The sequence below is a fragment of the Haliotis rufescens genome, unplaced genomic scaffold, assembly GCF_023055435.1.
Source record: "Haliotis rufescens isolate VD_foot unplaced genomic scaffold, xgHalRufe1.0.p SCAF_1, whole genome shotgun sequence".
NCBI classification, from domain to species: domain Eukaryota; kingdom Metazoa; phylum Mollusca; class Gastropoda; order Lepetellida; family Haliotidae; genus Haliotis; species Haliotis rufescens.
The window spans coordinates 77,133,852-77,149,341 of NW_025963779.1; the positions used below are offsets into that span (position 1 = coordinate 77,133,852).

Here is a 15,490-nt window from a genome sequence, read left to right on the forward strand (position 1 = left end):
AAATCAATGAAATATCTCACACCTTAATTGAAAAGCTAATGATCACAGACAACAACTCCATCACACGATGAATACAGTTCAGACTTGAGAAAACAGGCAATAAAACAAATATTCATAGCCTGACCCTTGATGGCAACAACCCCTAGCCAGCAGGTATAGCAGGGACGGCTCACACACCTGGTCAGTGTACATCTCCACAGTGGGACCCACCTGATGGCAACAACCCCTAGCCAGCAGGTATAGCAGGGACGGCTCCCACACCTGGTCAGTGTACATCTCCACAGTGGGACCCACCTGATGGCAACAACCCCTAGCCAGCAGGTATAGCAGGGACAGCTCCCACACCTGGTCAGTGTACATCTCCACAGTGGGACCCACCTGATGGCAACAACCCCTAGCCAGCAGGTATAGCAGGGACGGCTCCCACACCTGGTCAGTGTACATCTCCACAGTTGGACCCACCTGATGGCAACAACCCCTAGCCAGCAGGTATAGCAGGGACGGCTCACACACCTGGTCAGTGTACATCTCCACATAGGGACCCACCTGATGGCAACAACCCCTAGCCAGCAGGTATAGCAGGGACAGCTCCCACACCTGGTCAGTGTACATCTCCACAGTGGGACCCACCTGATGGCAACATCCCCTAGCCAGCAGGTATAGCAGGGACGGCTCCCACACCTGGTCAGTGTACATCTCCACAGTTGGACCCACCTGATGGCAACAACCCCTAGCCAGCAGGTATAGCAGGGACGGCTCACACACCTGGTCAGTGTACATCTCCACAGTGGGACCCACCTGACCAGAGACAACTCAAGTCACAAGTTTACGGGTTGTAAACCAGTACATATTTAGTGAACTTGGATCCATCAAGCAACATGTCCCGAAAAGGATCAATCCAACAGAAAATAGTCAAATTCATTTTCAAAGAATATGAGGTTCTCATTACACAGCATACATATATTAATTTGTAACTCTATCAAGAAAGAAAAAGTAATGTGATACATCCATGCTTCATTGACTTGTTGCAGTCCCAGGGGGTTAGTAGATGGTTAGATGAGTAAGGCTTTAAAGCACAGAACTATCACAGGCATGGACTTCACCATCTTCCTGAGGCAAGCGTGACCACTAGCCTATATCAAACCTTGTGGAAACAAGACTTTGATAAAAAGGCTAGTGGACACTCGCTCTTGTCCAGAAAGTCTATAAAAGTCTGCTGTAGGCTCTGTGACAAAATATACCGGGGCTGGGGAAGTAGGAGCGTGGGAGGGAGGTGGAGGGCTGGGGAGCATGTGTCTACTTCTTGGATTGCAGTTCCACCATGTCTGTTTATTGAAAATGTATTATTTTTGGTTTCTAGTCAAATTATAAACACTTTTTCAAAAATATGGTGACCATAGATATATTTACACCTCTATCTTCAAAGGGTCAGGACAATTTGTCAAAACATGTGAACTGCAGGGTTTCCTCACAGATAACATTTAGGCAAGAAGGAGACATCACCAAGGGCAACCACTGTGCTCCCCTTCTTGCCCATCTGATACTTTATGCACAGCAGTCAGAATTTCTGCTCGGATCTGGCAAATCAAAACAAGGGAATATGGCCAAGAAGCTAAACTTAACTTTCAGGTATGTCGATGATTTGATATCGTTCAATAATGGTCAATAGACAATTACATTGCACTGATTTACTCACCTGAGCTAGAAATAAAAGAGACCAGTGAAGGCCTCATCTCATCTGTTCATCTCATCTATTACATGGTCTCTGGTTTCATACTTAGATCTATGCATAAGGATTCAGAGTTACAAAAAGGCTGTATGACAAGAGGGATGACTTTCCAAATTTCCAATAGTCAACTTTTCCTTCATGTCGACCAATATTCCAGTAGCTGCTGACTTTGTTGTCTACATTTCACAACTTTTGAGATAAAATCGGGCATGCTCTCTCTACAAAGATTTCAAAGGATTGTTCAAAAGTTGTTTGGACAGGGTTACAACTTTCAAGGCCTTAGTAAAGCTTTCAAAACGATTTATTATAGTCATGTTGATGACATTTCCAAATATGACACATCAGTGACAAACTGATGTCTGATGCAATTCTCCATTTTGACTTGTACCAGATGTTCCTGTGTTCTTTCAGGTGAGCAAATGACTTGGCACTGCATGTGTTTGTGATGGGTGCCACAGGTGGGGCAGGATATGCTCACCTTTTGAGAAACACCTGGTATCATCACTATTTGCGTAGTGATTCATAAACATATGGCTGTGATATAGTCGGGATTGTACAAGTGTACAATATTTATGATTATGTTTCTATTTGTATGCTTCAAACAAAGCTACCATTTGGTGACTACAAACAGACCAATAGTTCAAGCTTATCATGAGGTCCCGGTGTCCAACTGCAAGGCAGGGTTGAGCCTCATCCATCACAACAAGTCATAGAAGAAGTCCAGTCCTTGACCCACAGCACGCTCCCGGTGTCCACCTACATGTAAAGCTGAGCCTCGTCCATCACAACAAGTCATAGAAGAAGTCCAGTCCTTGCCCCACAGCACGCTCCCAGTGTCCACCTACATGTAAAGCTGAGCCTCGTCCATCACAACAAGTCATAGAAGAAGTCCAGTCCTTGCCCCACAGCACGCTCCCAGTGTCCACCTACATGTAAAGCTGAGCCTCGTCCATCACAACAAGTCATAGAAGAAGTCCAGTCCCTGCCCCACTTCCCATATAGAGATGCCGGTCCCAAGCTGTTTGGCCAGGTCGAGCCTCAACTGGATGGAGTGTGGTGTGGGGAAGAACACCACGTGCTGTCCGGTACTGCTGCTGCATAAAAAGACAAAACATGTTGCATGTTCATTCACTGGAGCATCAGTTGCACCAAGTCACCTAGCAATTAATGTCTCTGTATAGTCACACCAGAAATTCTCTCCTTGAGTAACATACTAGGCTGTTTGAATAATAAAGTACTTTCTTAGAGCCATTAATTTCATACATCTCCTTTAGTAAAGTACATGTGTTTAATTTAAACATATTTTCAATCTCATTAAAATCAGATCTTAGTTCTCGCTACCGCTAAACAAAGATCTGAGGACATCCCATTAGGGATCACGTCAGAACGACCTTTCATCCAACCAATAAGATCAGGAAAGTGACAGTGGGGTATTCCAAATGATAGTAACGGGCTTAACAACTGAATCCATACAATCTAGATCATCTATTAGCCATTCCAGAATGTTCTTTCGTTCAGGTTTCAATTTTTTAATCGAGAATTTGTCATAATATGTTTTGAAGCGTAGTCGCCAATTTGAAATTAGTGCCGTAAAGCACAGGAAAGCTGCCTTCTGACTGGCTAATGTCGACTTCTTCTCAGTCATTCCATTGGTTGGTCAAAGTTCCCGCAAGGTCGTTCTGACGTGACCCGTAATGGGATGTCCTCAGATCTTTGTTTAGCGGTAGCGAGAACTAAGATCTGATTTTATGACATTGAACATATTTTGATCAGTTGTTCATGAACCATCTTCCCGAGGCAAGAGAGTTAACTGACTATAAAAGTCCAGTTTCCACCCTTGCTGAACTTGGCTGGTATAATGGAGTTACATTTTGGCTGGGCTAACAAGTCCATGCATAGTCCAATCAAAATCCCCCACCGAAATCGAAATCCGGTTTGTAAAATGTCGTGCAAATATCTGTCGATTGCAGGATTTGCAAAGCATGTGACTCGTTGTCAACACATATTTTCCAAGTCTTTCCATGTTTTTAATCAAGGTGCTCGCGTGATTTGATGCACTTCGCTATGAAAGACCCGTTTTATCACAATATAGACCTTGATTATCAATCAGATCGTTTTGACTGGGCGGCACCATTTTGTTTGAAACAAATGCGAGTGATACGAGAGGTGGAATCTGATTGGTCCATAGGAGAGGCTAAGAGGGGACATAACTCGTAATAACCACTGGTGGGCTACGGTCGAGCCCAGGAATTCCAGCCTAGTTTCGGCAAGGGTGGAAACTGGACTTTTATAATCAGTTAACTCTCTTGCCTCAGGAAGATGTCCATAAACAGGCTGTTTAGTGGATGTTTTGCATCACCTTTGATAGTCATAATGCTGTGTCATTTTACAAACTATTTCAAAGAATAAACAAAATAAACTTTATATATCATGGTAGGAAGCTGTTATAATACTTCACAACAATCCATCTTATCTTACCTGAATTCAACAATGTGTTCTGCGATATCTTCTCTCCATGAAATCTTTGGCTTGGTTTTAAGAATTTCAATATATCTGAAAAGACATCGGTTCGTCTCATACACCCACAATAACATAACTCTATTGTTAATGAGATTAGATTTGTAATTTAATATATTTGTCTGCTCTCAGTGTTCTTAAAACACAAATTCATAAGCCTAGGCTAAAAAAAAATATAATAGTCTTGGTTCTCAGGCACAGCCCACATCATCATACAGTCTTCCCCACGTTTTGTTTTTATTTCCATTTTTAAAAAAACCATAAAAAATCCTTATACTTATAAACAATGCACTCCAATACAGCACACAGTTACTTCCCTTTACATGTGCACTGCTTTACTGCGCATCTTGTGTTATGGTAATGGCGGCAATAGGAGTTTGTATGCCTGTTTATGTTGGGAGGCTTTTTCCCAGGTTGATGGTACACAACTGTTTATTTGGTTACATACTAGTTTGAACAAGCAAAAAAAACAAACCACCCGCCCTCACTATATTTTCAAAATCACTGACTGAGAACCAATTCTTATATTTTCTTAAGCCCTAAGAAAACTGTTAAATATATAATAAATAATTGCTTTGTTTTGGAAATCTGAACATAGAATAAATACTTTTGTTTACTCACTTGTTTCCTAAAACTGGTTCCCCAACTCCTGGGCCATAGTGATTGCCATAGAAGTTCAGTCCCAGTAGGATCTTATCTCTGTACTGGGCTGAATCAGGGGGAGATAATGTCTCCACACACTCTCTCACCCACACCAGGGGGCTGTTTGGTCCTGGCCTGAAACAAATAGAAAAGGTTGCTGTTTTGATTTGATATGAAACAACAATGTGTGGAGTTTAGAGGAAGCAGCTGTCTTGATTTGGCACGAAACAACAATGTGTGGAGTTTAGAGGAGGCTGCTGTCTTGATTTGGTATGAAACAACAGTTTGTGGAGGGTTGGAGAAGTCGTAGGTCATGAGACTGGGGCCCCCACACAGATGTCACCTACCTCTGAGGGTTGGAGAAGTCATAGGTCATGAGACTGTGGCCCCCACCCAGATGTCACCTACCTCTGGGGGTTGGAGAAGTCATAGGTCATGAGACTGGGGCCCCCACCCAGATGTCACCTACCTCTGAGGGTTGGAGAAGTCGTAGGTCATGAGACTGGGGCCCCCACCCAGATGTCACCTACCTCTGAGGGTTGGAGAAGTCGTAGGTCATGAGACTGTGGCCCCCACCCAGATGTCACCTACCTCTGGGGGTTGGAGAAGTCATAGGTCATGATACTGGGGCCCCCATACAGATGCCACCTACGGTACCTCTGGGGGTTGGAGAAGTCGTAGGTCATGAGACTGGGGTCCCCACCCAGATGTCACCTACCTCTGAGGGTTGGAGAAGTCGTAGGTCATGAGACTGGGGCCCCCACCCAGATGCCACCTACCTCTGGGGGTTGGAGAAGTCATAGGTCATGAGACTGGGGCCCCCACCCAGATGCCACCTACCTCTGGGGGTTGGAGAAGTCGTAGGTCATGAGACTGGGTCCCCCACACAGATGCCACCTACCTCTGAGGGTTGGAGAAGTCGTAGGTCATGAGACTGGGGCCCCCACACTGATGCCACCTACCTCTGAGGGTTTGAGAAGTCATAGGTCATGAGACTGGGGGCCCCACCCAGATGTCACCTACCTCTGAGGGTTGGGAAGTCGTAGGTCATAAGATTCGGGCTCTCATACAGATGTCACCTACCTCTGAGGGTTGGGAAGTCGTAGGTCATAAGATTCGGGCTCTCATACAGATGTCACCTACCTCTGAGGGTTGGAGAAGTCATAGGTCATGAGACTGGGGCCCCCACACAGATGCCACCTACCTCTGAGGGTTGGGAAGTCGTAGGTCATAAGATTCGGGCTCTCATACAGATGTCACCTACCTCTGAGGGTTGGGAAGTCGTAGGTCATAAGATTCGGGCTCTCATACAGATGTCACCTACCTCTGAGGGTTGGAGAAGTCGTAGGTCATGAGACTGAACCTGTCAACATATGGGGCCAGAGCTTCAAACTCCTTCCTGGAAATCAGCCCCGGCCTGTCTCTGTGGAGGACAATTTAACACAGTCAACTCATTTGTGTTACAGTGAATAAAACAAGTGTGTGTGAGTTTGGTTTAACACCACTTTTAACAGTTTTCCAGTTATATCACGGCATGTCAGCTTAATGTGGGAGGAAAGCCCTCGGTGAAACCCACGAGCACGGGTATGGTGCTGACAAACCTAGAAACATAATCGGGGCGAACCGGGATTCGAACCCACAATCATAGGTTTCTGGCGTGTCCAAGGGACGCAACTCTGCACAGCGAATCGCGGCACCTTAGACGACTGGGCCACCCGAATAAAACAAGACTCAAGCTTGACATGTAGTACACTACATTGTGCAGAGAGGACAACACAACTGACACCAACCCAAGGCAAACTCAGTAACATGATATTTATAATACAGCAGCTAGCAGGAATGAACTTAGACAAACCGGAGATTGGTTTGTTTATTGTTTTATGCCACAGTCAACAATAATCCAGTTAGATGACAATGTGCTATAATCAAGTCTGGGTCAGGTGCACCAGTGGTTGATATCACGAGCAACGTCCCAAACAGTTAGTATCTGATAACATGCAATCAACCAAGCCCCTGGCCTGACCACCACATTTCATATAGACACCTCTTATGACAAGCTATAGATTACTGGGGACCTATTCTAGTCCCATGGAAGTCTGATAGATCGTAGCTAGTCTTAATAGGCCCTGTGGAGATTTCAGGTTAGAATTGGTCCCCAGGAACCCATGTGTATAGCAGGGGTGACCATATGGATCAGGGTCAAATTGTACAAAGGGATCTTAGCGCTAAGGTGATCGCAACTCCCATACTTTAACATAGGCTTACGAACAATGTAGCGCTCAAGTTGTTTTGTACAACGGCACCCAGGTGGTCGCACTTGCTGACTTGGTTAATTGTGTCACCATACCCTGATGATGTGGGATGCTCATAATATCAATCACTGGTTTGAATACTTACAGGTCACTAGAATATTCCTGAGTGAGGAGATAAACTACAAACAAACATAATAGACATCCATGTACCATCCATTCCCTGCTGCCATTGTACCCACCCAATCACCATGTCCGTCACATGTATAATCTGAGCAAGGCTATAAAGAGGGAGTAGAGGTTTACACCATTTTAATAGAACCCAGGCCTTGTGTGCAATGTGCCAATGCTTGAACCACTAGCCCACTACCCTGGCTTTGAAATAGAATAAGGACACTGGTAACATCCTTTTGAATTTTTCTGAACAGTATGCAGCCAAGGAGTCAACTCACTTCCCATACAGGGGTGGAGGGATGACGAGGATGAAGAGCTTGTTGTCTGCTCGGAACATCTCTCCCATGTGTGTGAGGAAGTGCACCAGCTCTCTGAAACATAACACCGACTGTAACACCGACTGTAACACTGACTGTAACACAAACTGGTGGTTAGGCCCATCTCCCAGTTATCTCCCTTGGTAAACTGCATTTCAGTTAATTTTAAGATGTTCACAACCAAATAGCAATACACCATGGACAAATTAGGAAATCACTATATGACACTGATACCACAAAAGCAGTCTACGACTTGAGCCACAAGACTGAAGTCCAAGTCAAGTAAATTATTTGTCTTATAAGCTCAGGTAATAAATGCCAAGACAATAAATGTACCAAATAGTTTGGGAAAGTAGTGTCAAAAGTTTTTGTTAGAGACTGGTGTAAACTATAGCTGTATTAGATGTTATAACTTTAAAGAAATAAAATCGTAACTCTCCATATAATAATAATGCATTGTGGGAAGGTAGAAGTAACTTAACTCTTTCAAAATATACTCACCGACAAAAGAAACATGAATATCATACATGTTTGTTAATATATGAAGAATTACTCATATTCAAGAGATATTAGATTGGTTCGATGCACAAACAAACATACTGGTTTATATGTTGTGTGAATCAACGCTCGTGAACACACCACATGTGACGTCATAGATCCATGACTCGAGATGCACCATTTGTCTCGTGCAGGATTAGCGTGTAAAGTTTGAAATAATGTGCAGGATATCGTGATAAGAAAAAAGACATGCTGTGGTAACACTTGACTGATTGTTAAGTGTACACACTGGAAACATCTCTTCTTAACGTACATACTTCTCCATATGTTTCTATGGTTCGCGTTTCTGTTGGTGGTGAGTATAGTATTGCAGTAGTTAGTCATGACCGGTAAGTCATCCTGATCAACAAATACCACTCACTCCCTCATATGTCCTCCGAGTTGAGACCAGATTTCAACCACGATACCGGGCATCCCTTGTTTCTGAAACAGGAAACGGGAAATATGACATGGTGGTCATGTGAGCTAACATTAGTTGCATGACTTTCGTGATTCTCAGTTACAAATTGCATCATCCATTCCCCACAAAGACCTGGGAATGACATTTGAATGGACGCTGTTGATCACGGTAATAATTTCGTATGCTGTGAATGTGGCACTGATGTGGAGGCTTTGTTATCAATTTGAATTTGATGGCCAAACCATTAATATGTGTTATTTTGATACATATCAAACATGATGATTGCAACAGTAGCTGGCTTTCATTAGGAAGCAGTGGTGGTGGTGTGGTGTGGTGTGGTGTGGTGTGGTGTGGTGTGTGTGTGTATGTGTGTGTGTTCATCGGTGGTCCAGACAAGTAAGGTGCTGCAATTTGCTGTGCAGAGTTGCATCCCTTGGGCATGCCAGGAACCTGTGGTTCAAATGGGTTCAAATCCCAGTTTGGCCTTATTATGTTTCAAGGTTTGTTAGCACTTCAGGCTTTCCTCCCACATTCTGCTGACATGCTGTGTCAACTTGAATACAGTTCCAAGTGGCGTTAAACTCAACTCACTCACTTTTAACAATAGCCATAAGATGCTGATACAGGAGTTGGTGTCAAACCCCCATTACTTCAGCATGTTATGTTATTGCATGGTAAGCATGATGAAATAAAGATGTATATTTTATCAAAAGAGCTGGAATTTGGGTGTCTTAAATCTATAGAATACCATGAAAAGGAACACAAACCTTAAGGAACTTGAGAATAGTGTTGATACAATCCTCTATGAGATCCTCACTAGCAAACACTGCCTTGTAATCACTGTAGTTCCACCCATCAAACAACACACGAGGCACTGTGACAAAACAGTCATATCATCATCACAAGTTTACCATCATGCAAGGTGATACTTCTGGTAGAGAAACATTCAAAAATAAACGTTTATGTCACCTTTCAACATCATATAAACTTAATCATCATCATGAGACACACGAGTGAATGACTTTTTCATTGCTACAGGAATATTTCAGCTATATCTAGACGGCCTGCACATAACCTGGTAACTCAACAAACCAGTGATTGAAAGCATGAGCAATGATCCATGCCATCAGGGCACAGCGGCACACACTCAGCCAAGTCACAGATCCCAGTCTCAGTCAGGTCTTACGATAAGCAGGAGGTACTGTGAACCAATGCTGCTTCTGTATCCTGCAGGGACACCTCAAACACAAGTGTTTCAAGGGAGATAAGGTTAATGGTCCCCTGCAATATAGTTTTCAGATATCTCAGTGCGCAACAAAACTTAAAGTCTGGAGTAGACAAACCACTGATTGGGATATGACTAGACAACAATTTGCTAGATCACAGTTAAGATACGGTCCTTAAAAGAATACCGTATTCGAAGTAACAAGCACCCAGGGCGCTCTCAAAGTTAGAAATAGGGGGCTCTTATTACAATACTATTTTGTCAAAAAAACAGAGTTGGAAGATAAATTACGTGGTTTATGCTGACAGCCTGAAATGTTTACATACGAGAGACATATTTTTCCAGAATTTAATTGCCCATAATTAAGGGTGCATATAACGCAAATAAATAAGTATTGTGTACATTGATCAATAGGAAAAGGTGCTAATTGGGATTGTTCATGAGCCAATATAATAGCAAATATCGCTTATTAGAGCGGGGCGCTTATTACGTCGAATACGGTATGTCACCTGTCCACGCTGAGTAGATAATAATGACCTATCTTAAATAAGCGAGTGGTTTGGTTTATTGTTTAACGCTGCACTCGGCAATATTCCAGCTATATGACGGCGGTCTGTAAATAATCGAGTCTGGACCAGACAATCCAGTGATTGATATCATGAGCATCGATCCAAGCAATTGGGATCGATGACATGCATCAACCAAGTCAGCGAGCCTGACCACCCGATCCCGTTAGTCGTCTCTTACGACAAGCATAGTCACCTTTTATGGCAAGCATGGGTTGCTGAAGACCTATTCTACCCCGGAATCTTCATGGGTCAAATAAGCGAGTGAGTAAGTTTAATGCATTATCTTTATGTGTCAGGAAAGCCCAAAGTGATGCAGGTTTTAGATGTTACCATTTCAGTCAAACCTGCAATTTATGGTGCCGACAGATGAAAGATCATAATCAGGGCCAATCTGGGATTTACACCAGTGATCAGCTGATACTGGCATGACTAAGGGAGACAACTCTGCAGTGTGAGTTGTGGCAGATTAGACGTCTCAGTCACCCATGCCCCCTCAGCAGGAAATATCTTGCCACAGTGTTAACACAGATATTCCAATAGCGAGTACCATTTGTATGACTGAATGCTTCAATCCTTCTTACCCATTTTTGTGTTTCTTTCTTTAATCACATTAGTCACCCATCCTGAAACAAAATGAGTCATTATGCATCAAACTTCTAAAGTAATATATTTATTAATACAGCCTTGTATCCATGCACAATTATCTGACCGAAAATTTGTGATTTAACATGATCTATGTGTGTGTCCAAGTACACAATAGCCATGACCAATTTAGGACACAAGTCTGACACCAGGACACGTTCCACAAAGTGATCTTAGCGCTACGACTATCATAAGCCATTGTTAAAGTATGGGAGTTACGACCATCTTAGCGCTAAGAATGCTATGTGGAACAAGGCCCAGGTCTTGTATAACGCCTATAATTGATTAAGCGCCTACCTTTATCGATGTCATGGCCGCCCTGCATGAAGAACGCCCCCCCTGGTTTACGCTTGATCTGCAGCCAGACTGGAGACACATAGTCGAACTTGTTGCCGAATATCTTTGCTATATCATAACCATGGCTGTTCCACTGAATGCAGAGAAAAAAAATTAAATCAAAAGTTCTCGCTCCACCATTTGTTCAATGAACAGGAATCCAGTATACTAGTGAGAGAGTGAGTTAAATAAAAAAATTTATTTTGGTCCTGTTCAATTTTTTGATAAATGGTTGCATGTTTAATTACATTTTCATTCCAAAATTTAAAGTCTTTTCCATTTGATCAGTGAGGAAAACTTGTCGGCAAATTCAGCTTGTCCACCGTTACATGTTACACAGAGACTTCTGATCATGCGTTAAACGTCACAAGATTGTGTACACAACCTAATTACCTTTTCTGGTGACGTGAGTGAGTGAATATGATTTCACGCCGCTATTACCAGTATTCCAACAATATCACGGTGGGGGACACCGGAAATGAGGTTCACACATTGTGCCCATGTAGAGAATCGAACCTGGGTTTTCAGCATTACGAGCCAAAGCTGAAACCACTAGGCCACCTCGCTCACGCCACTTTCTGGTGACGTACAACACTTCCTCTGATCTTCCATGAAACGTCACAAGACTGTGTGGTCTATGTAACTGATTTATGGGCATGTGAACAGACAAGTTTAAGTTTTTCATTCAGGTAATTGATTTGAACCTGATACACAAGACAGGAGTAGACAGGAGTAGACATTTTTTACGGGATATTATGCAACTAAAACTGCTGCCACGCATTGGTTGATGGGCAGTACTTAGAAGTAGACAGGAGACAAAGTAGACACAATTTATGGATAACAACTTCTTTAATACTGTAAAGGCGATGTTTCGGTATAGATCCTTATACCGTTGTCAAGCAAGACCGAATGAGGAACATTGTACAGAATATACTTAGTGGTGGAAGATTAACAGAAGAGGATTAACAGTAACAACAATTACATACATGAGTAAGTTATGAAAACAGAAGGATGATACTGTCACAACATGATGGACAGAGAACACATAGGCGGAAGCCAATGGGACGGGATATTTCCTGTTTATATGGCTTCATGTTCCTCATTCAGTCCTGCTTGACAACTGTATAAGGATCTATACCGGAACGTCGCCTTTATGGTATTAAAGAAGTTGTTATCCCTCAAGTGTGTCTACTTTCTGCCATGCATTTGTGGTAGGAAATGTTACCTGCTCTGGGTGCATCCTGACAATGAAAGTTAGCTGCTCTAGCAGTGTCTTACCTGCACTGGTGCTGCTTGGATATAGTGGGTATGGTTTTACGCCGCTTTTAGCAATATTCTAGCAATATCACGGCGGGGGACACCAGAAATTGGCTTCACTCATTGTACCCATGTCGGGAATCGAACCCGGGTCTTCGGCGTGATGAGCGAACGCTTTAACAACAAGGCTACCGGACCACCCCAGCTTGGATATAGCGAAATCATACCCTGTGTACCTTTCTACAACCTGTAGCCCATTACCCGGTACTTAGGAGTGGTCAAATCAGACCACCAAGAACAGGTTTCCAATGTGCAGAAAAGAACCCAGATCTGTGATCTGAGGAGGGATCCACTTTGTCAACTGAGCTACCTCACCACCACACAGGCATCTGAAGACTCCTGGTGGTATCTATAAATATACAGCCTCCTACAACAATACCAGCTGTAGCTTGATGGTGTATTCTGTTTTCCATACAGCACAGCTTGTGAAAACACAAACTAGACAAAAAATGAGAGCACCCTGCTCGAAACTAGTCACTTAGATTGCTCTTGGGTTTTAGCCCCAAACTCTCTATTATTTAGACTAATCTTAGTTGCATACTGCAATAAATCTTCAAACTCACTGGTGTTACGTAAGCTAGTGTTTCTCCTCCAAATGCCTTGTTATCCACTTGTGACAGACTATACACAGCATGCTCTTTGAGGATATCCTTGATGGTGATATCTTTTTTCACCAAGCCCCTCTCAAACACGCTCTTCACTTTACTCTGCAAACATACATCGGACTGTACAATTTGAAGGATTAACTTATCATGAAGTATCCTGGGTTTATATTGTGTGATAAAAAACAACCAATCATCTCCATGTCCAACATTGTCAATACTTCCTGGGGTTTGTAGACACTACATTACTCCATCACCTTTGAATATATGTACACAGGTAGTCGCTTTGTGGTGTAGTCGCTTATCAATACCAGCTGAATGTATTTGGTTCGTTTGTTTGTTTGCTGTTTAACGCTGCAGTCAGCAATGTTCTAGCTATATGGCACTGGTCCGTAAATAATTGAGTCAGGACCAGACAATCCAGTGATTGTTATCACGAGCATCGATCCATGCAATTGGAATACGATGACATTAACCAAGTCAGCGAGCCTAACCACCTGATCCCGTTAGTCGCCCCTTACGACAAGTATGGGTTGCTGAAGAACAATTTTAACCTGGATCTTCAGGGGTCTGAATGTATTCAAGGGCAATGGAGGAACATAGTGTCTACAAATGCATGAAGTATTGATAATTCATGCTCAAACATAATCCCAAATTTACAAAGAAGCTCAACTGTTATGGAAACCATTAATAAAACGCCATTGATATACTAGTAATACATTGTTTCCTGTGAACTACAGATTACAATGTGTCACTGTAATCTTTTATTTAGCTGCGGCAACTGTATCACTGTGCTGCTCCCTCTAAATGATTTTGATTTTGATTTTGACTTGTCGTGCTACACAGAGCTACAGGCTGTTCCACAGAGTTTTCCAAATGGATTCCCGATTCAGAACATACTGCACTGACAACCCTGCCATAACAAACATGAATCAAAATTTTTAAAACTGCCACCTTAATCATTTCCCTAAACACTTGCTTTTCAATCATGCAACTTTCTTTGAGTTTATTTGATTGGAATCATTGAGAGGGTACTGATTTTGGCTGTCATCCACTGGCTAGGTTCCCAACTCAATAAGTAAATATATTGTCATAAGCACCCAAATTTGAAGGCAAGTGTCTTCAGAAGTGAATCATGAATTTGTCACTTGATCATGATGCATGCACTTTGCTGAAGCATATAAAGTGCAATGTAGATTTGGAACGGGGATCTATTGGGAAAACACACAGTGGGATAGTCTGTAGATCTGTGTAGTGTGACGCACTGCCCATGACATGTTTGTTTTGTATGTTCCTTCAACCTACTGGCCAGTACAACTGATTACACAGTCATCTCCTCCATATCAGTCAGCATCCATTGTATCAAGTGTTTACTTGGATGTTAATTATGAAAAATAATTGATAATTCTTGATGTGTTAATTGCATCAATTGCAAAGTGAGTGAGTGAGTGAAAGTTGTTTTACACCACTTTTAGCACTAATCCAAAAGAGCTACATCCCTTATGCATGACAAAACACTACAATCATGACATTGAAATGACCTGATTGTTTCAAGGTTTGTCAGCACCACACACGTGAGTTTTACGAAAGTGTTAAAGGTGTAAGACCTGTTTCACTTTTGGCTTTAGTCCCACATCAAGCTAACATCATTCTGTGATAGAACTTAAATACTGTTCAAAGTTAGAAACCCAGCTCACTCACTCACTCTTCCTGTGGTCAAGACAATCAAGTTACCAAAAGTGTTCTTGTCAACTGCCTTTTCTCAATATTGATTCTAGTCGGATACATGGTGCCACCGGTTGGTTAGATTTGTGTTTTGTTTACCTTTTTGCCATCTTTGTTCTTCTTTGACTTATCACTCTTAGAGAGGGTGGCCGATGACACGTGTAAACACGTTAAAACACACAGAACAAACAAGTGACAAGAGACCATTCTCATCGTTTCATCTGAACACGTATATCCCACTGTGTCCGTCTTACTAACATTAATGTGCAACCAGCTGATAACAGAATAATCACGTTTGGTGTATCACTTATAAAAAATAAATAGTTTTATTCCGTCGACATATCAACAAAGTCCACGTGCAGTCAAGGGGTGTTACTCTCATAAATAAACATAAGGGAATCCCACTAAAAAATCAGTGTAAACTCTACAGCAGGGCTCTAACACCTAAATGTACGTATATATACATTTGTTTTCTCAGGCATTAAAAA

General features: G+C 42.5%; 1 protein-coding gene across 3 annotated transcripts; it reads right to left on the reverse strand.

The window, feature by feature from the left end:
* Positions 1-2,023: 2,023 nt before the first annotated feature.
* On the reverse strand, positions 2,024-15,392 carry LOC124147849 (chitinase domain-containing protein 1-like). Of its 3 annotated transcripts, XM_048401249.1 has the most exons (12): positions 15,102-15,391; positions 13,239-13,382; positions 11,320-11,452; positions 10,962-11,003; positions 9,354-9,460; positions 8,548-8,609; positions 7,590-7,682; positions 6,213-6,311; positions 4,868-5,023; positions 4,208-4,282; positions 2,711-2,823; positions 2,025-2,625 (listed from the first exon to the last, which is right to left on the reverse strand). In XM_048401249.1, exons 1-12 carry the CDS (start codon positions 15,213-15,215, stop codon positions 2,597-2,599), a joined length of 1,167 nt encoding a protein of 388 aa, XP_048257206.1. In that variant the 5' UTR covers positions 15,216-15,391; the 3' UTR covers positions 2,025-2,596. The 3 variants fall into 3 exon arrangements, with proteins under 3 accessions (XP_048257207.1, XP_048257206.1, XP_048257205.1); XM_048401250.1 differs by having other exon boundaries at positions 2,024-2,820; positions 15,102-15,392; XM_048401248.1 differs by having other exon boundaries at positions 2,027-2,823.
* Positions 15,393-15,490: the final 98 nt, after the last annotated feature.